Consider the following 25830-nt stretch of genomic DNA (forward strand, 5'->3'; position numbering starts at 1 on the left):
CCAATTGCATCATCAAATTTGATCAAGGATTGAAGTATTGGTATCATCAAGTTGTTCCTACAAAATTAAAAGAGATATAAGAAGACACATAATGAACAAGAATGGATGAAAGAAAACAAGAATGGATGAAAGTTGAATATTCTTACCTTCAACAAATCTGTGAAACTTAATTGATTGACTAATGTTTGAGGGAGATCATAATATGGAGGTGCTGAACAATGTACTTGAAATTCATCACAGAGCATTGGTTGATATTCCTAAACATTTAAGGACAGTGAAATTTATGATATGGTTACAACAAAGAAGTTAAAATAAATGCATTAATGGACAATAAAAGTCATTATAACAAAGTACCCGAGATGTTGATTGACCTAAAGTTGGCCTTTTGTTCTTTTTCTTTTTTGCTTGTAGCTCAACCCAACTTTTGAATCTTTTACACCCTTTCCTCTTAGTAGTAGGTCTGTGCTTGAATCCCTTAGGTTGTATACCATGAATATTGACCCTATCAACACCATCATTGTTATTGTTGTCATTATCTTGTGGTTGTAAGCGAAGCTTTGTGATTTGACTAATTAAAGTATTAATACTATCATCCACTAATTGACAATATTCTTGTGAACTAGAAACTTCAGAGGCCAACCTAATCATTTTGCATGCTAGGTGTCGGTATCTGCATGTAGTACTCAATGTAGGATTTCCTTCCACTGGTATTCCTTTTACATTGTGAATAATACCACAGCGTCCTTGTGTTGTCCATCTCTTTAGTATGTACTTGTCAGGAACAACCTTTACATCATTGGCTTCAAACACTTTCAAAGCATGACAACAAAGTAAACCAAATGTTTCAAACTTTTTACAAGAGCAATTGATAGTAGTTGAGGAACGATCAAATGTAACTGTCCATGATCTTTGTTGATTGACTTTAGTAATTACATATTCAATCAAAGGAGGAGTTTCAATCCTTTGCGATATGCAACAAGTTAAGAATTGAGCAAACTCTTGTTGAAATAAATTATACACTACATGTGTGTAAACCTTAGCCATTTGTATTAGTATTGGTGATACCTCATATCGCAACATGGCTAGTTTGTGACGAGAGTCATACTCACACTTGAGCTCGTTGTAACGTTTGTCTTCAACCACCCGTTCAAAGTGTTCAAAGAATTGCTTGATGTCAACAGCAGGTCTCATACATGCCTTGAAGTCAGAATTTAAACTTTCACTTAACTGAGTGCTACGCATTCCAAGGGTTAAATAATCCTTGAGATAACATGATGCCCATTTCTCCTTTATAGCATACAGTAAAGTAATCCAAGTATGTTCTTGAACATTGTATTCTGTAATCAACCTTATCCAAGCCTCCTCAAAGTCAATTGCAGTATCAAAGTCATATATGCATCGTTTCAAATCTCTTAAGAAATGACTCCCTCCTTTCATCAAATTCTACAAATGTTTGATTCCATTTTACATTAAGTGCCACGTGCATAAAGCATGATGTGTCTCAGGCATTACTTGGACAAGTGCCTTTGCCATTGCTTGGTCTTGGTCTGTAAAAAGAGTTTGAGGTTTTTTGTTGTTGTGTGCTTCCAAGAATGTCTCGAACAACCATTGAAATGATTCAGCTATTTCATCATACAAAAAAGTTGCTCCAAAGATAACAACGCCTCTATAATGTTTAAAACCGGAAAACAATGCTAGAGGCCTATTAGCTCGATTGGTGCAATATGTAGTGTCTAGTGATACAACTTCACCAAAAAACCCATAATCAATTACCATCTTTGCATCCGGCCAAAAAACATTTGTGATTTGCTCCTCTGCATCCATTTGGTACGCATGAAAAAAAGATGGGTTGTCTAGTAATTGTCGCTGAAAATATTGCATTAAACAACCGACTTCTCCGTATACCATCCCCTTTGTCTCTTTGCCTTCAAGTAATTTTTTGCGTCTAGGCGAGTATACCCAACATTAGCTTGGTGTCCAGCAAGTGTGCTCATTAGTTGAAATGACGCCTTCTCCGGATGCCTCAGCTAAATCAATTTCATGAGCTTGGACGTCAGTTATATTACGATGAGAAGCAAGCATGTGTGTTGTTTCTGGCAATTGTAACGGGTGATTATGCTCCTCAACAAATTGATGAATGACATATTTATTATTGTTTGCCAAAGACAATGCTATTCTGGAAAGACATTCAGTTCTAGTTTCTTGTCGATGCTTTGTCACTTGTGAATCCCTTTTATCTTCTTTTCGATGCCCCTCTTTGCAACAAACATATCTGCAACCCGTAATGACACCATCTCTCTTTCGCTTATTAAAGTATTGTTTCCTCACTCCAAATCTTGTTAGCCTTCCATATTCACACCAAAATTGCCATGCTTGTTCAAGACTCTAAAACTCTAATCCGACACTTGGTTTCGTTGGGACATCCATCTTTGTGACTATCTCTATACTCCAATAACATAATAATAAAGATGAGCTATATTCATTTTTGTAATCATATGCATTAAAAATATTATGGAGTAAAGGTGTACCTTATTTACGCCTTATCTCTTTGAAAATGATATTTGTCAAAAAGTTTCCCAAAATGGCGAGCAAATGATATGAACTTGTCAAAATACCCCCTCACCAGGGAACTTCCTTTATCAAAGCTTCTAAGAACATCATCTACTCAGTGTTTCATCATTTTTAACATTAGGAAAAGCCTTTTTCTTAAGAAATACGCCAATACATTATATTTGGCGCCAATTCTTCTGTAAAACTCGCTTAAGCCTCCATATTCACTTAAGCGAGACGTCGCTAGGTAATTCGCTTAAGCGATAATTCACTTAAGCGATAACTATCGCTTATACTATCGCTTAAGTGAATTATCGCTTAAGCGAAATATCCGCTTAAGCGATTTATGCGACTGTTGGTTTTACATAAGATTGAATCTCCTCCTTTCCTTTCCTTTCATTTCTGCATTTTAACTCTCTGTTACTCACTTAAGCTAAGCAAGCCTCTGTCCTGTAGTCCACAGCTTCAAACCGTCCAGAAAATTGTTTCCTCAGGTACAAAACCTAAACCCTAAACCATTGTATCTCTCCTATTACTATGTTTCATTTACATTTCTTCCATTGTATTATGGGGTCTTCCCCTTCGTGTTATTTGTGAACTTTTGTATGGGTATATAACCCTTGTTTCATTTATATTAAAAGAGATGCATTTTTTAACTTTTATTTTAATGTTGGGCTGATTGAAAATATTTTTGTTGGATAAAATGTCACTTTGAGCTTACCTTGCTGTCTGTCTGTATTTTTCGCTTAAGCGACTCATTTACGCTTAAGCAAAAATGAGTCACTTAAGCGAATATGTCAGCTTAAGTGAATAAATGCAAATGAGAAAGGAGGTCTTGGGTGACATAATTTTGCTTAAGCGACACATTAGGCTTAAGCGATTTTAACTGAAATTTCTATTCTGGTTTCGATTGCAGGATGGCACCAAAAAAATCCATTCCTCAAAGAAAGAGGCAGAGACCAGAAGTTGGCCAAACTTCACAACAGCGTGATGAACCTATTGATCAACATGAACATTCACCACCTCAAACTCAAACACAAACACAAACAGAAGTCATATCATGGGATAGATATAGGTTCAAAACCAGGGCCAAGGCTCAGAGATTTATTGACTTACAGGCTAGAGAATTGCTACCTGAGAGAAAGGTAGCTTTACAAGAAGGAGAGTATAAAGAATTTATGCAAGAGGTTAGGAGAAGAAAATGGGAATTCTTAGCAAATCTCCCCAACCAAATTAATGACGTAATCGTCAAAGAGTTTTATGCAAATGCTTGGCCATTGATACCAGAAAGGTCAGAAAGGAGATCTTGGGTTCGAAGGCACCCAGTTGCTTATGATAGAGATGCAATTTCAGCCTTGTTAGGCAACCCTTTGACCTTAGAAGAAGGGGAGCTATGCCAATACAAGCAACGCTGAAAGCGATTCTCAGGTTTTTTGGATCATAGGGTAGCTGAGACCTTATGCATCCCTGGAAAATCATATGAAACAAATGCTGCTGGGAAGCCAATGAGGTTCAAAAGACAATCTCTGAATACTTTGGCCCAAATCTGGACATCATTTCTCTTTGCTAACATTGCCCCAACCACACACACCTCAGATCTTCGGATGCCTCGAGCATATCTCATATACAGTATCATGCAAAGGATATCCGTTGACATTGCAGCAATCATTTTAGATGAGCTGCACCAATTTGTTATTTCCAACACCTCCTCTACTGCATCAGCAACAAAACCTTTGGGATTTCCAGCACTCATCACTGCTTTATGTGCTTCCTAAAGCGTTATCATTCCAGAGAGCGCCGCTCAAACTATCAGTTTGAAGAAACCAATCAATTCCCAGTTCATCAGAAATTATTGCACCAATCAATTGGAACAGCCTGCAGGACCTTCCTCTCAACCCTCCTCATCTGTACCACTTACATCACAGCCAACACAACCATTCATGCCTGACATGCCACAAACGGATTCAAGTGTCTTATGCCATCTAACCCACATAGAGCAACAATTGGCAGCAACCAATCGCGCTTACACTCAGTTGAATGAGTCATTCTACAAGTTAGCCATTTTCTCATTTAATATTTTAATATATCTAATCAATTATGCAACTATGCCTGATTTTCTCTTTCCACAGGTTCACTCTACATCAACATCATGGTGAACCATCTGCTTTTCCATGGCCAACACCAGAGCTTTTTGCAACGACTGTATCGTGGCCTGGAGACAACCCTATCTTTCCAGCTCAAGAAGAAACTCCAGAAGATCATGTATCACATCCAGATGAAGGAGCCAATGAGGACATTGACAATCATCAAGAGGGAGATGTACAACAACATCAAAACTTAGAGGAAGAAGGGAGACATGATGAGGGAGATGGGCCACAACCAATGCAAGAAGAGGATAATATAGGAGACCCATGATTTTATTGTAATGGATATCAATGCCTAAACATTTTCTGTTATGTAATACATTTTCTCTTTACTTTCCCAATGCTGAATTCTATACTTTTTCATTGATGAATTTTAATATTTATTCACAATCGTGCCAAAGTCATTATAAATTGGTTTTGTGGAAGATGTATGTTGAAGAACAGATGTAATCCAGTGTATTTAGCCCCCTTGCATGTTGTCTGTTACTGCAAAATGTTTGCATTTTCTTATTTATTCGCTTAAGCCCATGAAATCGCTTAAGCGAATATAGATACGCAAGGAAATTAAATTTTTGGCTCAAGCCTTGCCACTATTCGCTTAAGCCACTTAATCTCCGCTTAAGACATTTTGTTACATGCTGTCTATGTCTACATAATTTTTTTCAACTTCTGATATATTCGCTTAAGCTCACATATTCTGAAAAATTCAAATCTGGGCTCAAGCCCTGAAAGTATTCGCTTAAGCCAATTTAAATTCGCTTAAGCTATTTTCTATGTTTGAATCATTGCTCTCTGCCTGAAATTCACTTAATATTAATTAAAATCGCTTGTCAAGGCTTAAGCTAATTTATAATTGCTGAAGCGATTTAGGTTCCGCTTAAGCGAAAAGAGTGCTTGAAATACATGCCTCTCTGGTCCATTTTCGCTTAGGTTTAATTATTTTCTCTTGGAAGGGCTTAAGCTAAATTAAAATCGCTTAAGCGAAAGTAGGGGCTTAAGCGAGACATGATTTTGCTTTCTTGTGACTCGCTTGGGCGCGCTGTCAAGCCCTTTCTCTATTCGCTTAAGCCTTCTTCCAAGCTTAAGCAAAATTGATTCAAATTCGCTTAAGCGAATTTTGTCGCTTAAGCAAAAACGCACTACACTCCCTGCAGTTCCCGCCAACATTGCAGAGGATCCGGATCCATTATCTTCTACGGTCCTTCTATGGTCCCTCTCTCTTTTCTTATGAGGGTGAAGTTAAATATTTGGTTAGATAAATTTTGTTATAATGCTTTTGTTTGCCAAAGTCACCAGTTTTAAATTCCAGTGTTGCTATTTAGAACGAATATATTTGCTACTATTTTTAACAGGATAAAAACTAACCAAGTAAGGGAAGGTGTTTGAGTTTATTCATGAGAAAAGAGAAATTGTTTATTTACTGATCTCAAATGAAATCATGCTACTATTAAATATTCTCCTTTAAAAATTAGATTAAGAATGGCTATCAACGCATGGTTTTCTATTCAGATTAAGAACTGATTTAATGTGGGATCTTATTATGCCTGCAAAAGAGTATTTTAGAATCGAAGATAAAGTTAGCTTTCTTTTTTTAAAATTAAAAACTTGGTGCTGTATTTAATAATGCATAAATTATTTTATCACTTATTTGTTTTATTTAATTTTACATAAATACATGTAAAAAAATATTATTCAAAATTAAAAGTAATAATTTTTGTTATCCCTTTATCACTATAAATAAATACTAGGATGCTCGTGCGATCCAGAAGAACTAAGTTTATATATTATTTACCTATCATTCACTGCAACTGTAAGTTGAGAGAAAACAAGAAATAATTCCATTAAACGTATTCGAAATTTGTGGGAAAAAAAATATCCTATCCTTTATACTTAAAAGAGCAGGTGTCATAATCATCATAATCAAACTCAAACAAATAAACACTATGAAAATCCATAATGACTTGGCCTGTTTATAATATAGCAAGTAAACACTTGTTTCAAAGTGACCGCTTCAATCTTCTTCTTTTTTTATTTTTCAATTTATGATAAATTCACCTCTACTTGTTTTGACACTGACATAATTACATATCTGAAGACATATTTTAAAGCTGTTTAAAATCGGTCGTTTGTTTACGAAACTAATGTTTAAAATTATTTGCCAGTGATCAACAATTTTCATAATTTTAAAAAATTATAATAAAATTAAATTATTTGAACCTAGTTAAATAAACATTTAATATAATATTTCCACAAAATAATTAATTAAGTAGATATTCAACATAGTTTATATTAAAGTGATTCATTACATATTTGTTGAGAAAAATTAAAAAATGATGATTTTCTTAAAAATATTTTCCGAAACATGAAGGTTTATACGGCTCTCTCTCTCTCTCTCTCTCCTAACATTTGGCGCGAAAATGGGTAATTAGTGGCGGGGGGGAGTGAGATTAAGTGGGATAGGGTTAAGATTACAACAAAAGCGTTTTTTATTTTGGGGAATTTTGCATTGCGAAGGCATGGATTCGTTACCTCCCGCAAAGCGACGTCGTGATAGCAAAGACGGCGAGGTTGAAGCTTCAACGCTTCAAAAGTTGTCACCGGTAGTGATCTTCGCTCATGGTGCTGGCGCTCCTTCCTCTTCTGATTGGATGCAAAGGTCACGTTTCTCTCTTTTGTTAAAGCTTTAAACTACTTGTCGCTCCTTCCACACAACTAGGTGGATTTTAATTTTAATTTTGAAAATTAAAAAATGGGGTTAAATAGGTGGAAGAATATGTTGAAGGAGGCACTGCACGCTGTTGATGTTGTCACTTTTGATTATCCTTGTGAGTTTGTTTCTTACTAAATTCCTTGTGTTGTCTAATGTATGTGTTTACTCTGAGATGAATTTAATGGGTTTTGCATTTGCTAGACATGTCGGGGAAAAAGAAGGCTCCTCCTAAGGCAGAAAAACTGGTGGAGTTTCACTCAAATATTGTCAAGGAAACTGAAACTAAGTACCCTGGTCACCCCCTCATACTTGCAGGCAAATCAATGGGGTCAAGGTATGTTGTAATTTTTAATTTTGGACTGGGAAGGTCCTAATTAAGATTATTAGAAACGAGATGTTTGTGATATGATGTATATCGTGTTTATTTTGTTGTAGAGTTGGCTGCATGGTGGCTAGCATGGAAGACATTAATGTTTCTGCTGTAGTATGCTTGGGCTACCCATTGAAGGTTTGATGTTCTTATATATATATATATATATATATATATATATCATGCCAATCTTTGCACTACAAGATAAACTGATTGCGCGTGGTTGTTTGCCCCTTTTCCCTTGGAGTTGAAGTACTGAAGGTGGTTTTGAACTATTTGTTTATCTTAGGGCGTTCTCCTTGCCTCACTTGTGGTTTTCTTGATAATTCAACATCCAATTGTCCCTTTTGCTGCTAATTATAGTTTACTCATGAATCTCTAAATATGCCCTTCTCTGGCATTTCACTTCATATGGCATTTTGGCCTTATGCTTGGCAGCTAGTTTGCTCACTTAGTTGATAAACTCGTCGTCCTTGGAGCATGTGGCATGGAGCTCTAAAACCAATAATCCTTACTGTGCTACTCCTTTGAATATTTCCTTTTCATTTCTTCCTGGCTCGCTGTATCATTTGCACTTGTGAGACTTGGTTTTCTTCTGTTTGGGCAATTCTTGGCATGCCACATGAGCCATTATAGTTGATGAATTGGTTTTCTGGGGGTGTCTTCGTGTAACAGTAAACATTACGACTAAAGTAAAGATTTTAAATTACTTAACTAAGAATTACATTAATTTACTTGGCATGTTCCAGGGAATCAATGGTGCGGTCAGAGATGAAACATTGTTACAGCTAACAGTTCCTACAATGTTTGTACAGGTAACTTTTTCTTTTCTAATTTGTCAATAACCGTTGTGGTCTGCTGTAGTCTTGAAGTCATAATACTCCAGTTTCACAGTCTGTTGATTTGTTGAATGAACCGTCTAATTTTTCAATTTTTATCAGTATGGTCATCTTTCATGCCCGCATAGATTGTTTGTATTGTGCTAGTGTTAATATATCTCTCCTAATTCTAGTCTTTTGTGTGTGTCTTGTGCAGGGCAGCAAGGATGCTCTGTGTCCACTTGACAAGTTACAAGCCACTAGGCAGAAGATGAAAGCACCCAATGAGCTACATGTCATTGATGGTGGCGACCACTCTTTCAAGATTGCTAAGAAGCACCTGCAAGCAAACAATTCCACCCAACATGAAGCTGAAGATGTTGCTGTGCGGACCATTGCCACTTACATTTCCAGTACCCTTGAAGGATGATGTATGCCCCTACCATATGTTGCGCTCTGTAGTGTATCAAGATTTGTATATACAGTTTGTTGCATCTTGCTTGATAGTTATCTATGTCTTGTTCTTGTAGGTGGGCTGTAATTTTATTTTGGGATTTGTTTTTTCTTTTCATTCCAGTAGAATAGACATGCATTCATTTCTCGCTGACAGAATTGATTAACCTACTTGTGTTAGTTTAGCTAATAGCAGTTTCATGTGTCCATGTTAGCACTTGTTTGGATAGGCATTTTTATCCTAGAGAATCATGTTTCATGCCATAACTGAAGTTTGAAATTTGTGCCAACAGGTTTATCAATTTTGAAGCGAAATTGATTTTACATCAAAAGTATGGTATTGTCTAACCACAAAAGCAATATTCTTGTTATTGCAATGATGGAAAATGCAGTTGAAGGTGCATTGACCAAAATATCCTCATATCATTAACACTACAAAAACGTTCATTGTACTTATAAATAACTTGAAAATGTTCCCAAACACAAATCAATTCACTTGAACACTTTTTATTAAAATCAATTACGCAAATCAAGTTTACTCAGTTTTACAAACTCTAATCCAAACACACATTCATTAACAGGGTAACTTTAAGATCCTGCCGTAGAACAGACCAGTAAAAGTAGGTAAACTTCAAGATACATTATTGGTCATAATGTAAACAGCCAAGTGAAATGTTGGAATTTATTTCCTCCAACTATTTTGGGTTCAAGAATAGCATTATCAAATCACAGGGCATTTTATTTGTAAGCATGTTCTTCCTTTCGTTGAGCAAGCTCTTCTAGTTGCGCCCGGCTTGCCAGCCTCTCATATCATCAATTCTGCAGACGCAATTAAAAACAGAGAAGTAAAACGAGTCATCAATGAAACAAAATACTTGTTCTAACCCAGCATGCATGCATTTAATATGCAAAATTTTAGTTTCCGAGTGATTATATTTTAGGAGAATGGAGAACACTTGTGCATTTAAGTGCACCTGCCTTTGTCTTTGGGCACTTCTCATCGTCACTCTCACTGTCACTGCTGCTGCTACTTCCTTCATTATTGCTGTGGCGGGATATGCCATTCTTAATCCTCTGGAACAAGTTCCTTTCTTTCTTATTGTTGAGCTCTCCATTCTTCTTGGCATGAGCCCCAAAGCAACTTGTAGTCGTACCATAAGCAGAAGGGTCTTGGTCGGTATGGGTAATTTGTGCTTGGACCATGGTAACTGTGATCTGGGTTTTGGAGACACCATGTTTTTTGTCATGCTGGGTCTGAGTTTGGCCACAGAAGTGACTCTCGGTTTTGGAGCCATTGTGGCCATGTGACTCAATCTGATTTTGGCTAAAGCATTGAAGTTGATTTTGGTTGCTGGCATGACGGGTGTGGTGCCCCTTGAAAGCCTTGCTAGTTATCTCAGAAACTTTTTGGCCGAACGAGCTATGTTGGCTTTTGGGTTGGCAGGCTTCAACTTTAGTATTGGGTTTGTTCTGGCATTTAGGTTGGCACACTTCAACAGTAGTATTGGGTTTCTGACACTGAGCAGAAGCCATTGGAATAGTTGATCTTACTCACTTCTGTTTGACCCCACAAAACAAAAATTACTCACTTCTGATTTGTTTCCTTGCAGTTGCATGGTGCGTATTGAAGGCCTTTTATGGGCATTGCGAGGAGGGACTGGGGCTCCTCCCTCCCTCTGTAGTGGAGAAATAAAATAAGCATTCAATTATGCTTTTTGAAATATGGCCTGAATAAAAGTCGTCTTATCATTTTAGCAACAATCAGAGAACGGAACTTATTCTCTGCGTTCTTCCAAAACATATAAAAATTAAATAAATCAAGCGAAAGAAAGGACCTAATTTCATGGCATTAGCATCGTAGATCACAGACACGTTGAATAAGTTCCCACTCAATTTGTGGACCAAGAAAAGAAAAGCCAATATGGCATTTTGCATTTTTTTTTTTCGTTTTTGGTAAACAGCTCATATGCCATATTGGCTATTAAAAGTTTGAATAAATTATATTTATATTGTTGAGGTTTACTAAAATTCTACTTGATATTATTTTTCTTTAAATACTACACAGATCTCTCTAAATTTATGTAACAAAATAATATTACATACTATTTTTATTACACAAATCACCTTTGATTTCTTATATATTAATTATGGGAGGTTAAAGTAATTAAATAAAAAGGAGAGGCATTGAACAAAAACCTTAGAGGGTGTAAATAGAAATTTATCTCAAAATTTTTTAGAACTTTTATTTTCCTTGTCTGTTGGTTATTCGCCAGCACAAAAAATGTTCTTAAACACTTTTATCTAACGTATTGAAAATTATGGACTTTGTAATTAGAGCTAACAAAGTTTTACAACTTAAATTTACAATTTAAATCTTCTCCATTTATACTTGTATTATTAGAATCATAATCTTAATGATTAATTTGTAGTTAGACAAGTGTTTTAAATATCTCAAAACTTCGGTATTGAAATTAAGCCTCTTATTTGCTTGATCCTTCTTATAAATAAACTCCAGGGGAAGTAGCCATCAAATCAAAACTATCTTAAAAGAGAAATTTTCGATGTTGAAAAACTAACCCAAACTTCTAATTAACAATTTTTAACTACCCCATTTGTAACATAATGCTGTCTTAATAACCTTATAAGAAATCAAAGTTTATTTGTTGGAGATCCAATATTCAAATTAATATTGTGTAGGAGGTTTGATTGCATGATTTAATAACATGTTTGGTTAGTCCAATTTCTGGAAACCTATTTTGCTTGCATAGTTGCATGTGGTTGGAAAAATTATCACCAAAACTTGGTTCGTTTAATTTTATAGCGTATTTTTTTGTTATTATTTAATCTTGTGTTGTTATTATGAAATTTTTTTGTTAACTTTAATCTTTAGGATTGAATTCAAGCATTTAAAAGTAATATATTTTTATTAAAAATAAGCACATTGAAGATATAAAAGTGTAATATTATTTTAATTAAATTTATTATTGTTAGTTATTTAAATGAAATCCAAAAATTGAAGTTAAAATTTTCATTATTAAATATAAGATTTGACGACGCAGTTATAGTTTCAAATACCCGTATAGGACTCAATGCATAGAAATTTCACTTATATATACGCTCTACTCATTGTCTTTTAAAACTCGTTTATTGATGGGCAATAGCATTACTATAGCGCAGTGTACCTTGCCAAGTCTAAGAATGAAAACAAAACACAAGTGTATAACTTGAAAGACTTTCAGAAATCAGTTTCAATTACTTTCTTCCTTGAATTTGCAAAATTGGGAATTGAATCACCTATTTCCATTGCTTGTCATTATGGTTAAAAAAAGATAACATTTTAGCAAGTTAAAAGAATACTATCATGAGAGGAAGTGCTACATTTTAGTCACATATCATGCTCAGATTAGAGGATAAAGAAGATATTAGAAGTAAGAAAGGACGCATGTGGCAAAACGCGGAGGCACATGATGTAAATTAATTAATTGCTTACCGCAGGTTTAGAAGATATGTACGAGTCACAAGAACGAGATTGCTCGTAAATTGGCCATGATACAGAAATTACAAGAAAAAAGGGTAAAAATAAAGCAAGAACTATTTTAAGCCAAACTATTTTATTCCTAACAAAATATCAATATTTTTTAATTGATACTTATATTTTGTTTAACAATTATATATTTAATTTTTGTAGTATTGTTTTACTTGCGTAAAGTTATATAAGTATGCTTTTTTTATAAATATTTATTTTTTTGAATAAGCGTAGATAATAAATGTAAGTATGAATATGTTGGTATCTAAAGAGTAAAAGTATAGAATTTAAAATTATTATATACACGAGCATAAACTAGGTATATATATATTTTTAAAACAAGTATTGGGATAAGTACTATATTATTATATTTATTATCATTTTTATTTTAAGTTATTTGAAGACTTTAATTTTAATGAAAAATTAAATAGTCTAATTATTTATATTATTTTAACTTTATAATAAATAATTAACTAATATTTTTTTTTCAAGTTTTAGAAAGTGTTTATATAAGACTTAAATTTATGAGTTAGTTGTTTTAAAAGATCTTAAAAATTATATTTGTTTAGTATTTATAGTTTTTAAATATTTTAATTTAAAAAATTGAAGTATTAAGATACATTTAATATTTGTGTTATTTAAATATTTATTTTTTTTATATTTAGACTTTGTTTGATAATTACATATTAATTTTTTGTATTATTATATTATTTATGTAAAATTATATAAATATTTTTTTTCTTAAATAAACAAGGGTATGATTATGCGAATATCCAAAGATTACATATATGAAAATTAAAGTTACTATTTATATTGAGACAAGAGTGAAGACAAGTATTAAAACACAAACATATGAATACATACTATAATACCTTACTCATTAACCTTCTTAATTTGGATCGATTAATTTTGGTAAAACATAAATGCAAATTAGCTTACAGACTTGTGATATATAAATAAAATAAAAAAATTTGACTTTATTTGATTTAAACTTAGAAATATAATTAAACAAAACCAATTCAATTAGTTATTTTAATTAATTTATTTTTTTGAACTGCTCAGATTTGATCGGACTAAGGCGATCCTACTTATATAAGTGTGATCACCATAGATCTGACAGATTTTTGAGGCAAAGCGGTGACTCAGCATAGAGACCAATTGCAAATTATTAGAACAATGAAAAGTTATACTTCTGTTGACTGGCTTTTGTAAATTTTCCTCATTCTTTGTGTCATTCGCTTACCTTTGGACAGTGAACTTGACAAACAAGATATCTATTTGAATTAACTTTTCTTTAAAATAGTTTTTAAAAAATGTCGAGAGGTTTTTGTTGAAAAAATATTTTCTTTGTTGATCGCTTTCCAGGCATGTGAAATTTTCACTGAAAAAGAAAATCCATTTCTTTGATCTCTATTTCGTAGGAGACCAATGATTAGTGCTTTCAATATCCATGCACATCCGTTAACCATCATGTTAATTTGCACTTGCATTTTGTTTGGACAATTTGTATTTATTTTTTCTTGAAAAACGCATGATCGATGAACACGAATTAAATTTTATAGAAGTGTTTGTGAATTAAAATAATTAAAAGAAAAAGAAGAAACTCTTATAAAACCACATAATTTCGACAGTCAATTAGTGCTTATTTGTTTTATACGTTGAGTAAAATTATTTTTGATAGAATTGATTTCAAATTATTGAACATAATTAAAAGGTGTGACCAAATTAATCTCAATTACAAATTAAATATCAAGATGACACATATGGTAAGAAAGTTTCTGGAAGTAAAATATACATACTATGATAACTGTCCTAGGTGGTTATGTTAGATTATTATTATTATGGATTAACATAATCAATTATTTATAATTTATAATATTAATTATTATTTAATTATATTTTTATTATTGACCAATTAATGAATAATATTACTTTGGGTTATACTTTTAATAAACCGTAATAAGTCGGGTTATTAAATAAACCTATTGAGAGGTCTCTAGTCTTATCTGAGAAATCGGTTATATGTTATCCTACCAAGTACTAACTTTGACACACGATCACTTTTGTAACTTCTGATAACTTTCCAAACAGAGAGCAGAACATTCTCATCTCTTGCGATTATCCTCTCATCTTTTCGTATACCAGAGACACATCAAATTCGAGATGGATGAAGAATTAGTTTTGGGTATGTAATCTTAAACCAAGTTAAGGTATGAATTATAGTTGCTTCTATGTATTTTGTAATTTGTTTGAAATCCTAACCAAAAGTTTCTCTTAAATTCTTGATAATGGAATAGTATGAAAAATTGATTTCAGTTTTTTTTATGAACATAAACATAGTCGTAATCCCTTTCAAATAAGAGATATAAAATTTCTACGAACTTAATTTGGAGATTTGTGTCTTTCGCTAATAATCAATCTTTTGTCGGATTTAATTCTGGTAATTAAAATTTTTTACGTCGATATTGAATCTTGCTTCCATTGAAGATAAATTTTTCTTTCCGCTAAAACTCTTTAACAAAATTTAGAATGTTATTAATATCGATTAGTACCGAAAAAAAAATTGAAAACTGCACTATTACCATCTGTCCATAAATCTTGAAGTAATCATTGGTTTTATTGGCATATAAAGAAGTGTCGTAGGTAAGAATCTCCATAAACAATAATGTTATGTCAAATAAAGACGTAAAAATATAAAAGTTCATAAAAATAAAATTAAAATTAAAATAGAAATAAAATCCAAGTGGAATAACATATTGTTGCTATATAGAATCCTATGTTCTGGCGAGTGACTCTCCCGAAAATTTCATGGATGGGATTGATGCAATTACTCGCATTAGACTTGTCTTGATACTGATACAATATTTCTATAAGCTATTTCAAAGTATTTATCATTGGCTCCCGTTCCTACGAGATTTTCTTTAATCCGAATGAATTCTAATCCTTTTATAATTATCCAATTCACATCTTCTATTAATTTGATATTTTTTTCAGATTTTAAAATACTACAAATATTTATTATTGTTAATTAATTAAAATTTTAAATTGATTAATTTATGTTGTATTTTTAGCATTTGGGTCTGAAATTTTATGCATGATATAATCCTGTATCTGACATTATTATGTTATGTAATCTCCCTATTAACATGTTGCACAAGAAATTTAATTTGTTGGATCCCTATATGTATTAAAGCATGCCTATTGATGTTAATTAATATACACTTTTACGGCATTATAAATTTTTTATGATATTTGAGCATGATAATTATTGTCATTTTGTGTGATCTTGATCGACCTATCGTGGATTACAATTATACAGAATATATTTAAAATATATGATTTATTTCATTATCAATTTAATGGTGTATTATTAATAATTATATCCTATCGATATATTATTATTGATGTGATTGACATGTAAATACAATGCATTTCTATTTTGCTTGTTTCAGTTATTTTCTAATATCCTATCGATGTTAGTTTTCTAGTGTCATAAGCTTGTGTGTTATATTGTTATAAAATTTCTTATTTATTATAGTTAGGGACCCTTAGGCAGAACTATAATAATTGAGAAATTTTATTGTTAAGACATATTCTTGTTATGAATACATGATCATTTAACTCTCTTTTGCATGACTAATCATGCATATTAAATGATTCCTTATCTTGTTTGATTCCAGCCTCTTTGCCTATGCAATTGACTTCGGTCAAAACACTAAATGGGACAAACTATGAGGGTTGGAAAGAGTCCTTGGATCTCTACCTTGCTATCACCAACATAGACTTAGCCTTAAGAGAAAATGAGCCTCCAGCTCTCACTACTAAATCCACTACTACCCAAAAGACCTCTCGAGAGAAGCAGAAACACTATAATAGGGTCTGTCTCATGGTCATGAAGTATACCATGGAGAAGCCTATCAGGCAGAATATCCAAGAAAGCAATAATGCTAAAGATTTTTTGAAATCTGTTGGGGATAAATTTTAAACCTATGACAAAGTAGTAAAGGGTCAGTACTTGTCTTTACTTGAGAAGACCATGTATGATGGTGTCAGTGGAGTACATGAGCATATGATGAAACAGGTCCATTATTATAACAAACTAAAAGCACTGAAAGTGGATATTGGTGATGACTATTTAATTTGGAAGATTCTGGATTCTCTCCCCTCTCAGTTTGACATGTTGAAGACATCTTACCATGCATATAAGCAGCTAGAATGGAAGATAGATGACGTGATTGCCATTGTCACTCAAGAAGAAGAAAATATGAAGAAGACCAAGTCTCACACTATTCAGTTTGCTACTTCCTCTTCTGGTGTTAAGAATAAGACAAAAGGAGGTTATAAGGGAAAGCCTCGTTTTGAAACTCATGTTAAGAGAGATAAAAAAGGGAAAGCACCTGTCAACTTGGGACCCAAGAAGAATTCCTTTAAAGGAAGCTACAAATACTGCAAGAAGTATGGTCACAAAGTGGATGATTGTTTTTTCTTGAAGAAGAAACTTGAGAAGCAAGGGATTCACAAGCTTGAGGAAGCCCAATGATGCAGAATCCAAGATTATCATGGGAGATGGAACTAGAGCAGCTGTGAAAGACATAGGAGTAGTTTCTTTATGTTTACCTTCTGAACATGTTTTGGTATTAAAGGATGTTGTTTATGTACCTTCCATTAGAAGAAATTTGATTTCAGTTTCTGCCTTGGATAAGGATGGTTATTCTTTTACTTTCAGTAATGGAAAACTAGTTGTTTCTTTCAATTCCATTGTTGTCGTTTTTGGAGTTATGTGTGATGGGCTATATATGTTAACCTTGAGTAACATGATTGCTAATTCTGTTATTGGACAAAAACGTGGTAGGATTGATGAGAACTCTTCTATGTTATGGCATAGACATCTAGGGCATATTTCTAAGCCTCAGATGCAAAGATTAATCAAAGAAGGCATTCTTCATAATCTAGACTTTTCTGATTTTGACACTTGTATTAATTGCATTAAAGGCAAGTTCTCTGCCAAAGTCAGAAACAAAACTTCTGGCAGGTGTGATGATGTGTTACAGTTGATTCACACTGATATGTGTGGGCCTATGACACCTGCTACTTTGGGTGGATATAGGTACTTTATCACATTTATTGATGATTTCTCCAAGTTTAGATGGATAGAACTCCTTCAGGAGAAATCTGGATCTCTAAATGCCTTTGAATCTTTTAAAGTTGTTGTTGAATTGAAAACGGGAAAGAAGATCAAATGTGTAAGGTCTGACAAAGGAGGAGAATATTATGGAAGATATAATGAAACAGGTAGAAACCTTGGACCTTTTGCAAGATACCTTGAAGAACAGCATTGAAGTCCAATATACTATGTCAGGTACACTTGAGCAAAATGAAGTTGCAGAGAGAAGGAATAAGACACTTCTTGACATGGTGAGATGTATGTTGAGCCATTCCTCCCTACCAGTCTTTCTTTGGAGAGATGCCTTAAGGACTGTTGTGTACATTCTCAATCAAGTACCCAGCAAATCTGTACCTAAGACTCCTTGTGAGCTCATGACTGGAAAGAAGCCGACCTTGAACCATATACATGTATGGGGTTGTAAGGCAGAGATAAGACCTTATAATCCTTAGTTGAAGAAGCTTGATCCAAAAACTATCAGTGATTTTTTCATTGGCTATTGCATTGGTTCTCGTGGCAGCAGATTCTATTGTCCTTCTCACTCTACTCGAGTTATTGAATCCAATCGTGTTGTATTCTTTGAAGATGTCTTAGATAGTGAGAGTCAAACAACACAGCCAATCATCCTTAGGGAGGACAGGGTTACAATTCCTATGCCATCAAATATTGTCGTTCCTATTGTTCCTGATCAAAATGATCAAGACGAAGATATAGTAGCTCCTTTTATGAATGAACAGGAATGAGATGACCTTATTGAAGAGGTTCCTTTGAGAAGATCTCAAAGAGCGCGCAGGTCTTCGATACCTGATGATTACATTAGTTATCTCCAGGAACATGAATTCAATTTCAATGATGCTGATGATCCTATTTCTTTTGAAGAGGCCATCTCTTGCTCTCATGCTTTTGATTGGCTAAATGCCATGCATGATGAATTAGCCTCTATGACACACAATGGTGTTTGAAATCTTGTTGAGTTACCAGTTGGTTGCAAACCATTTGGATGCAAATGGGTCTTTAAGACCAAACGTAATCCAAATGGTGAAATTGAAAGGTACAAAGCTAGACTAGTAGCCAAAGGCTATAGTCAGAGGGAGGGCATTGACTATAAAGAAACTTTCTCACCGGTATCTACTAAAGATGCTTTCCGAGTTGTTATGGCTTTGGTGGCGCACTTTGATTTAGAACTTCACCAGATGAATGTGAAAACAACATTCTTAAATGGAGATTTACATGAAGATGTCTATATGGTTCAGCCTGATGGCTTTGCTGAAATTGGCAAAGAACACTTAGTTTGCAAACTTAAGAAATTCATTTATGGATTGAAGCAGGCATCTAGACAATGGTACTTAAAATTTGATCAGGTGCTCAATTTCCTTGGTTTCAAGGAAAATGCTTCAGATCAATGCTTCAAGGAAAACTAGTGGGAGAAATTTCATCATTCTTGTGCTTTATGTTGATGATATTCTTTTGGCAAGTAGTTATGTTAAACTTTTGACTGAGACAATGCCTCTGTTGTTCTAGGCATACAAATTTATCGTAATAGGTCACGTGGTGTCCTTGGATTGTCTTAGAAAGGATACATTGATAGAATCTTCAAACGGTTTAACATGTATTTTTGTTCCCCATGTGCTGCACCTATTCAAAAGGAAGACAAACTTTCTAAATCTCAATGTCCTCAAAATGATAATGAAAGAGCTGAAATGAAGAAAGTCTCATATGCTTCCGCTATTGGCAGTTTAATGTATGCTCAAGTTTGCACTCGTCCTGACATTGCTTTTGCTGTCAATGCTTTAGGAAGATACTTGAGCGACCCAGGTTTGGGTCATTGGAGAGCCGCGAAGAAGGTCATAAGGTAGTTGCAGGGCACAAGAGATCACATGTTGACCTATAAGAAGTTTGATCAAGTTCAGGTCATTAGTTATTCTGATTTTAATTTTATAGGTTGTCCTGATGATCAAAAATCTACATCCGGCTGTATCTTCATGATGGCAAGAGGAACTATTTCTTGGAAGAGTGTGAAACAAACTCTTACAGCTACCTCTAGCATGGAAGTAGAATATATCGCTTGCTACAAAGCTAATTGCCAAGCCATGTGCCTCAAGAACTTGATTTCTAAACTCCAACTTATTGAGAGTATATCTAGGCCACTTGTGTTATATTGCGATAATTCTGCCGTTGTACACTTCTCTCAAAATAACAAAAGCTCTTCTCGTACAAAGTACTTTGACATAAAATATCTGTTTTTTAGAGAGAAGGTTTCAGAATTTCAGTCTAAGATTGTGCACATCTCCACAGAAGATGTTGATTGATCCACTAACCAAAGGCTTAAATGTTGGAATCTTCAAAAGTCATGTAGCCCACATAGGTGTAGTTGAATCTTTTGATATTTTGGGTTAGTGGGAGTCTGAATTTTTTATTTTTTTTACTTTAATCATTGTGAGGTATGTTTGAGACGACGTCATTTTATTGTCATATCTCATATATAACATTTCTAAATGCTTGGACCATTCATTGAAATTGCATTTTAAATTGAAAAAAATGTTATGCATTTCTTTATATTCATCACCCTTCATATGAAGTATAAGTACGTGACACATATATGATATCCCTATCAGATATTTTATTTACACTTTCATGGCTTATATTCTCTGCATTTTTGGTCAAATAATATTCATATAGTGATATATTGATATGATATTTTCTGCAATTTTATAAGTGACACATATATTGATTTATGTCATCCAAGAAGGAAATTGTTAGATTATTATTATTATGGATTGACATAATCAATTTTTTATAATTTATAATATCAATTATTATTTAATTATATTTTTATTATTGACTAATTAATGGATAATATTACTTTGGGTTATACTTTTAATAAATCATGATGGGTCAGGTTATTAAATAAGCCCATTGAGAGGTTCTTGGTCTCATCTGGAAAGTCGGTTATATGTTATCCCATCAGGCACTAACCTTGACACACGATCACTTTTGTAACTTCTGATAACTTTTCAGACAGAGAGCAGAACACTCTCATCTTTTGCGATTATCCTCTCATCTTTTTGTATACAAAAGACACATCAAATTTGAGATAGATGAAGGATTAGTTATGGGTATGTAATCTTAAATCAAAAACTAATTTAATATATATTATAATTTGTATTTTGAATTGCTCATTGTTTAAAATTTTAAAAGGTTATTCTTGGTAGATTGACTTTGTTCTCTTAGTTTGATAACGTACGTTATTGTTTTAAAAAAATTGAGAATTTTCTAAGTTACAATGATACATAGTCTAAATAAAAAGCTTTACATTGTTAAGATATATTTGAAATATTTTGTTCAAAATTTCTTCTTAAAAAATTATGGCTCTGTTTCGATTAAAAATTGATATGAGGTGATCATAAAACTCTCTTACTTTTTCATAAGTTTTCATAAAATAAGGGATGATAAAAGAAGACTGGCTTTCGGTCAAAAAGTTAACATTTTGAAAAAATTTGACAAATTTTATTATGAAAGATTATTGATAAATAATGCAAAACTTAAAAGTGTCAAAATTAATCAAAAGAAAATATTTTAATGTGTTTTTCAAAATTAGTTAAAAGTTACTTCATCACGGATAGTTATAATGTTTTAAATATAAAAGCATTTAAGTTCAAGTAATAAGTGTATCAAAAAATTATGAATTTATGTGTAAAAAAAAAGATTAAATGCGTTGGGAGGAGTTTAGCAACCGTTACTAGTCGTTAAAAATCAAGCCACATAACACAGATTATAAATAACGTGTAAGAACAATGTAATATCGTATTTTAGGTGATTGTGTTTTTAAATTAACGTGTTTTAGATAATTAGTTTGAATTATATCTATAAACAGAGATTTTATTTCATAGTATGAGGTTACAACTTTTATCCATACACCCGTACTCAAAATTTTTGCATTATTAAAATTCCACAATTCCAATTCAGTTATTTTTCTTCAATATTTTACTTTTATCATTTCCTTTTACTCCTTTATGTTTTAATTTTACACCTTTTACAATGGTAATTGATAAGTTAATTTACACAATTCGTAAATTATAAAATTCTAACACATAACAGAGTATAAATAATAAGAATCAAAGTGCGGAGGCTATAGTTCTAGACCACCCAATTACAATAAAGAATCAAAGTCCTCTGCCAGTAAGAAAAAGTCGGATGTATACATTATCATATTATTATATAAATTTTAAAAGTTGTTGTATGGATAAAAAAAAAAGTGTATGTAATTTGACCTAAATTTAGGAAATATCAACGTAATAAATAAAAACCAGTTTGTTGATTATTAATTGAATAATCCTTAAAGTATGGGAGGGCGTAGGGCAGGCTGCAGGGCCCTGGCCCCCTGATAGTTTGTACTATCGAGGATAGAGACAGATGCTATACACGTTAAATGCTGCTACATCGGATAAAGTGGGGAGGGGTTTTTTGTGAGTAAGCTAACACTATGAATAAAAGGGGCCCCTACCATGCGTCATTCGGGTATTCTCTGTGGAAAAGAAAAGGAAAATCTTAAGAACTTGTATGCATAGGACATGAGGATTCAACCTGGAAAGAAGACCTAAACCTAAGTCCTAAACTAATGGTGTAGTGGGGAGTGGGGGCAAATGGGTATAGCTTGTGAAACGTGATGCTTGCATCGCATGTGAATGATCTGACCCATACTCCAGCCTTTGTCGAAAACAGCAAGTAAATTTATTACCTTAATTGCCAATCTTGGCCGCCACTTGGGAGTTTGTACTTGTAATTTTTAGTCTTTCTGTTCGTTCCATAGTATATGCTCGCATTACCCAAAATTATGAAAGGAATCTTAGCGTCTTTTCTTTATTTGAAAAACAAAATGCTAAAACGAAGAAAACCTGAGAGATTTTTTAATTTTATTCGTTATTTTCAAAAACTGATTTTTTTTTCTTGTATTAAAAAACCATGATGCTCTGATTTTTTTGTTTCGCTCCTTGCTTTAATTTGCATTTGTATGTGGGCCTGAGCCCGTTCATTGGGCCCTTGGTGGACAGAAAATATAAACCAACTAATATTGCCTTTAATGAGGTTAAAATAATTGACCAAAAATATAATGTAAAAAAAATGTTTGAAGAAAATTGGATCCCGACTTTGGTATGACAGGGAATCAAAAATGTTTTGTCATTGCGACCAAAAAATAATGTTATTCTTAACTCCTAGCCGTACTGCTGCTAAATTTTCTTTAATTTTTTTAAAAAATTTATCAGTAATGAAACTCAACAATGAATTAACCTTTTTCCGGATCCAGAAAAAGGTTGTCTGCTGCAGTTGTTACCCCTGTTCCGCCATATTAGGTACCACTTTTGTGTTTTTCTTTCTTTCTTAATCTTATTATTACTCACAGAGGGTTAATTCACACTCCCTTTGCCTGACATAGAATTATGCAGAATTAGCAATAGACTGCAATAGAACAGAAAACCAATGGATGACTGATTTTTTCTTGCTTGGGTGTGTGTATATATGTACTGCACATTTATATGTAGATCTGCGTGATTTTGCATCAAAAGAGCCATATATCTATATCATTACGCAAATGAAACCTCTCAACATATCTCACCTTTTTTTTTTCTTTAGAGAATTTATTGTCATAGCATAACACTAAATATTTAAACAACACTTTAGTACTTTTTTTTTTCCTTTCGTTTGAGTATCTTATAATATATCTGAACCCGATGGCCTGAATATATTGTCTTTAACTTTAGAACGAAAATGTTTTTCGATATCGTTAAGGGGAATATTTTTAAGTTCTTTCTATTTAATTTAGGTGTATTTTAAAAATGTGTGTATATATAAAAATACAAAAATATTTTATACAATTTATCAGAGTTGTTTTCAAATAGACACTAAAGAGATTATAGTTATGGATAATTTAATATTAGATTAGCTTTTATTAGTACATGTCTTAAAACAAAAATTCAATAGTTATGATGTGCATTATGAGTTTATAATAATAACAATAATAATATTATTACGCTAACAAATAATTTTGATGGCATAAAACATTGATATATATCATCAATTTATCAAATATTAACATAGTACATCATATTATTATTAGTATAAACTTTTAAAATTTATATTAATAATTTCATTTTTATTAAAAAAAATTATGTTAACTAACACAATCCTAATACTTCACATTTTTTATCAATAAATGGTTTTTTTAGTGAGGATGCATACGATAGTCTGGTATAGACGATAACCACTAAACTTCTGTGCGTCATTATGCCCAACATGTTTTAACAAAATAAAAAACATTTGATAATCAACACTAAATTGGTTTCCCCTAACATTGATATCCTTCTCACCTTGAGAGTTCTCATGTATCTTCGTAACAAATTACACACATGATCAGAAACTTCAAGAGCGGGAAAGTTACACTAGATTATGCTTCCAAAACCTTTGGACTTTTCTCCTCTAAACATTGATATCATATGCTATGCCCTATACTACTTCTTCATTTTTCTCCACAATCCTCACCCCTTTTGCAGATCTGAGCACATTGGCCTGTTTGAAAATGTCCACAAATTAAAACACGTTACACAAATAAACGAAAACATTAAAGATGCCACATGTGTAAGTATTATATGAAACAGAAACGAAAAGAAAAAAATGAAAGAAAGAGAAAGATGGGAATCATATAATGTAGAAGAAAAATTGAGGGGCTGTGATATATATATATATATATACTTGATCCTCGGTGATTTCCACTACAAACCCATCAACAATGACCAAAGAAGATGTCTTCTTGTAGCTCCCTGGCTCTAGGGTGCTTGCTAACAACTCATCATGCTTTCTACTAAGGTACAAATCAAGCTCATGTGCCCCTCCCTTGGTTCTAAGCAAGAACAAAACCATATATTAAAATGAATGCTATGTAAGAAAATGGTTTAATTAAACCAGATATTCTCTCTAGTATAAAAAAAGCAAATTAATTAAGGAGAAATGAGAACAGACCGATCAGCTCGAAGTCGCTCGTATTCAGGATCATAGCTCATGAAGACAAAGTGGGACTCACCTTGTGTGCTACCCTGCCTACCCATCAAGAATTTCTCTCTTATCTTTGTTGTTAATTTGAGTGGAATGATATATTCGCAATGACAGTCTTCTGCTCCACTAGCTCGCTATTTATACTACTGAAGGCTGAATGTCTTTCCAAACAGCAACAATAATAGAGAAAAACAAAAGAGGCCCACGTTGGTTTTAATTTAACGTAAGGGCTAAGGCCTAAGAAGTAACTTTTTCCATTTCACAAAAGTTTTTAGAATATTTATTTTATTATTTTGTATTTTCTTTTTAATGCCTTTTTACACTAAAGAACTAAAATAAATGTCATGCTAAATAAAAAATTAATAAGAGGTTTTTAAACTATTAAAAATTTAAATATTTAATTTCTACAATTTCAAGAAATAATTAGAAATTATAATTGTTTCCTTCATTTGTAATTGAGTAATAGAAGCCAGACTCTGATTCTGGTGGTGCCCTTTAAAGCTAGAGAAAAGTAATTTACTCTTTAACACCTCCACGATGATTAATGAAGCACCATCGTTCACACTTGGGTCATAACTTGCACATGTACAGTGTATTGGCAAACGACAAAAGAAAAGCACCTAACGCGTTGGTGCATGAAAGTCAAAACTTGGGTTTTTATTTTATTTTAGTGGATGCGTAGTTTAATTTATTTTGAAATAATTATAATTTGTTTTGTTAATACATTTTATATACTTTTAAAAAATAAATAACTATTTCTTTAAATTCAAACTGAATTAGATATGATACTGCATCTTTTTCTTAATCACATTATTTAAAATATTTATCATTTTTTTTTCCTTTTTTACTTATCCTTTCTCATGTCAAGATGTATACAGCCTTGCATAATGAAATGATAAATTTTCTATTGACAATTAATAATGAGGTTACTCAACATGATAATTTTTTATAGTAAATTTGCTTTACTGATTTAACCTGTATTATTTTCTTTTAAAAAAGTATCACTTTACCACTTTCTTATTTTTATTCATTTTAAGTAAATGTTTTA

General features: G+C 32.8%; 3 protein-coding genes and 1 pseudogene across 3 annotated transcripts; 1 reads left to right on the plus strand and 3 right to left on the minus strand.

Moving 5' to 3' along the window:
- Positions 1 to 12: 12 nt before the first annotated feature.
- On the minus strand, positions 13 to 2427 carry LOC113855753 (annotated as a pseudogene).
- A 4707-nt stretch (positions 2428 to 7134) lies between these two features.
- Positions 7135 to 9370, plus strand: LOC113856457 (KAT8 regulatory NSL complex subunit 3). The gene is made up of 6 exons (XM_027488275.1): positions 7135 to 7350; positions 7458 to 7519; positions 7606 to 7738; positions 7840 to 7912; positions 8524 to 8589; positions 8810 to 9370. The coding sequence occupies exons 1-6, from the start codon at positions 7211 to 7213 to the stop codon at positions 9020 to 9022; spliced, it is 687 nt and encodes a 228-aa protein (XP_027344076.1). The 5' UTR covers positions 7135 to 7210; the 3' UTR covers positions 9023 to 9370.
- A 605-nt stretch (positions 9371 to 9975) lies between these two features.
- Positions 9976 to 10752, minus strand: LOC113855754. Its single transcript, XM_027487385.1, has 2 exons — positions 10635 to 10752; positions 9976 to 10600 (listed from the first exon to the last, which is right to left on the minus strand). Exon 2 carries the CDS (start codon positions 10576 to 10578, stop codon positions 9976 to 9978), a length of 603 nt encoding a protein of 200 aa, XP_027343186.1. The 5' UTR covers positions 10579 to 10600; positions 10635 to 10752.
- Positions 10753 to 24236: 13484 nt separating this feature from the next.
- On the minus strand, positions 24237 to 24835 carry LOC113855755 (subtilisin-like protease SBT2.5). The gene is made up of 3 exons (XM_027487386.1): positions 24750 to 24835; positions 24483 to 24630; positions 24237 to 24299 (listed from the first exon to the last, which is right to left on the minus strand). Exons 1-3 carry the CDS (start codon positions 24833 to 24835, stop codon positions 24237 to 24239), a joined length of 297 nt encoding a protein of 98 aa, XP_027343187.1.
- Positions 24836 to 25830: the final 995 nt, after the last annotated feature.

This window comes from Abrus precatorius, unplaced genomic scaffold (assembly GCF_003935025.1).
Source record: "Abrus precatorius isolate BTA unplaced genomic scaffold, Abrus_2018 Scaffold11, whole genome shotgun sequence".
NCBI lineage: Eukaryota > Viridiplantae > Streptophyta > Magnoliopsida > Fabales > Fabaceae > Abrus > Abrus precatorius.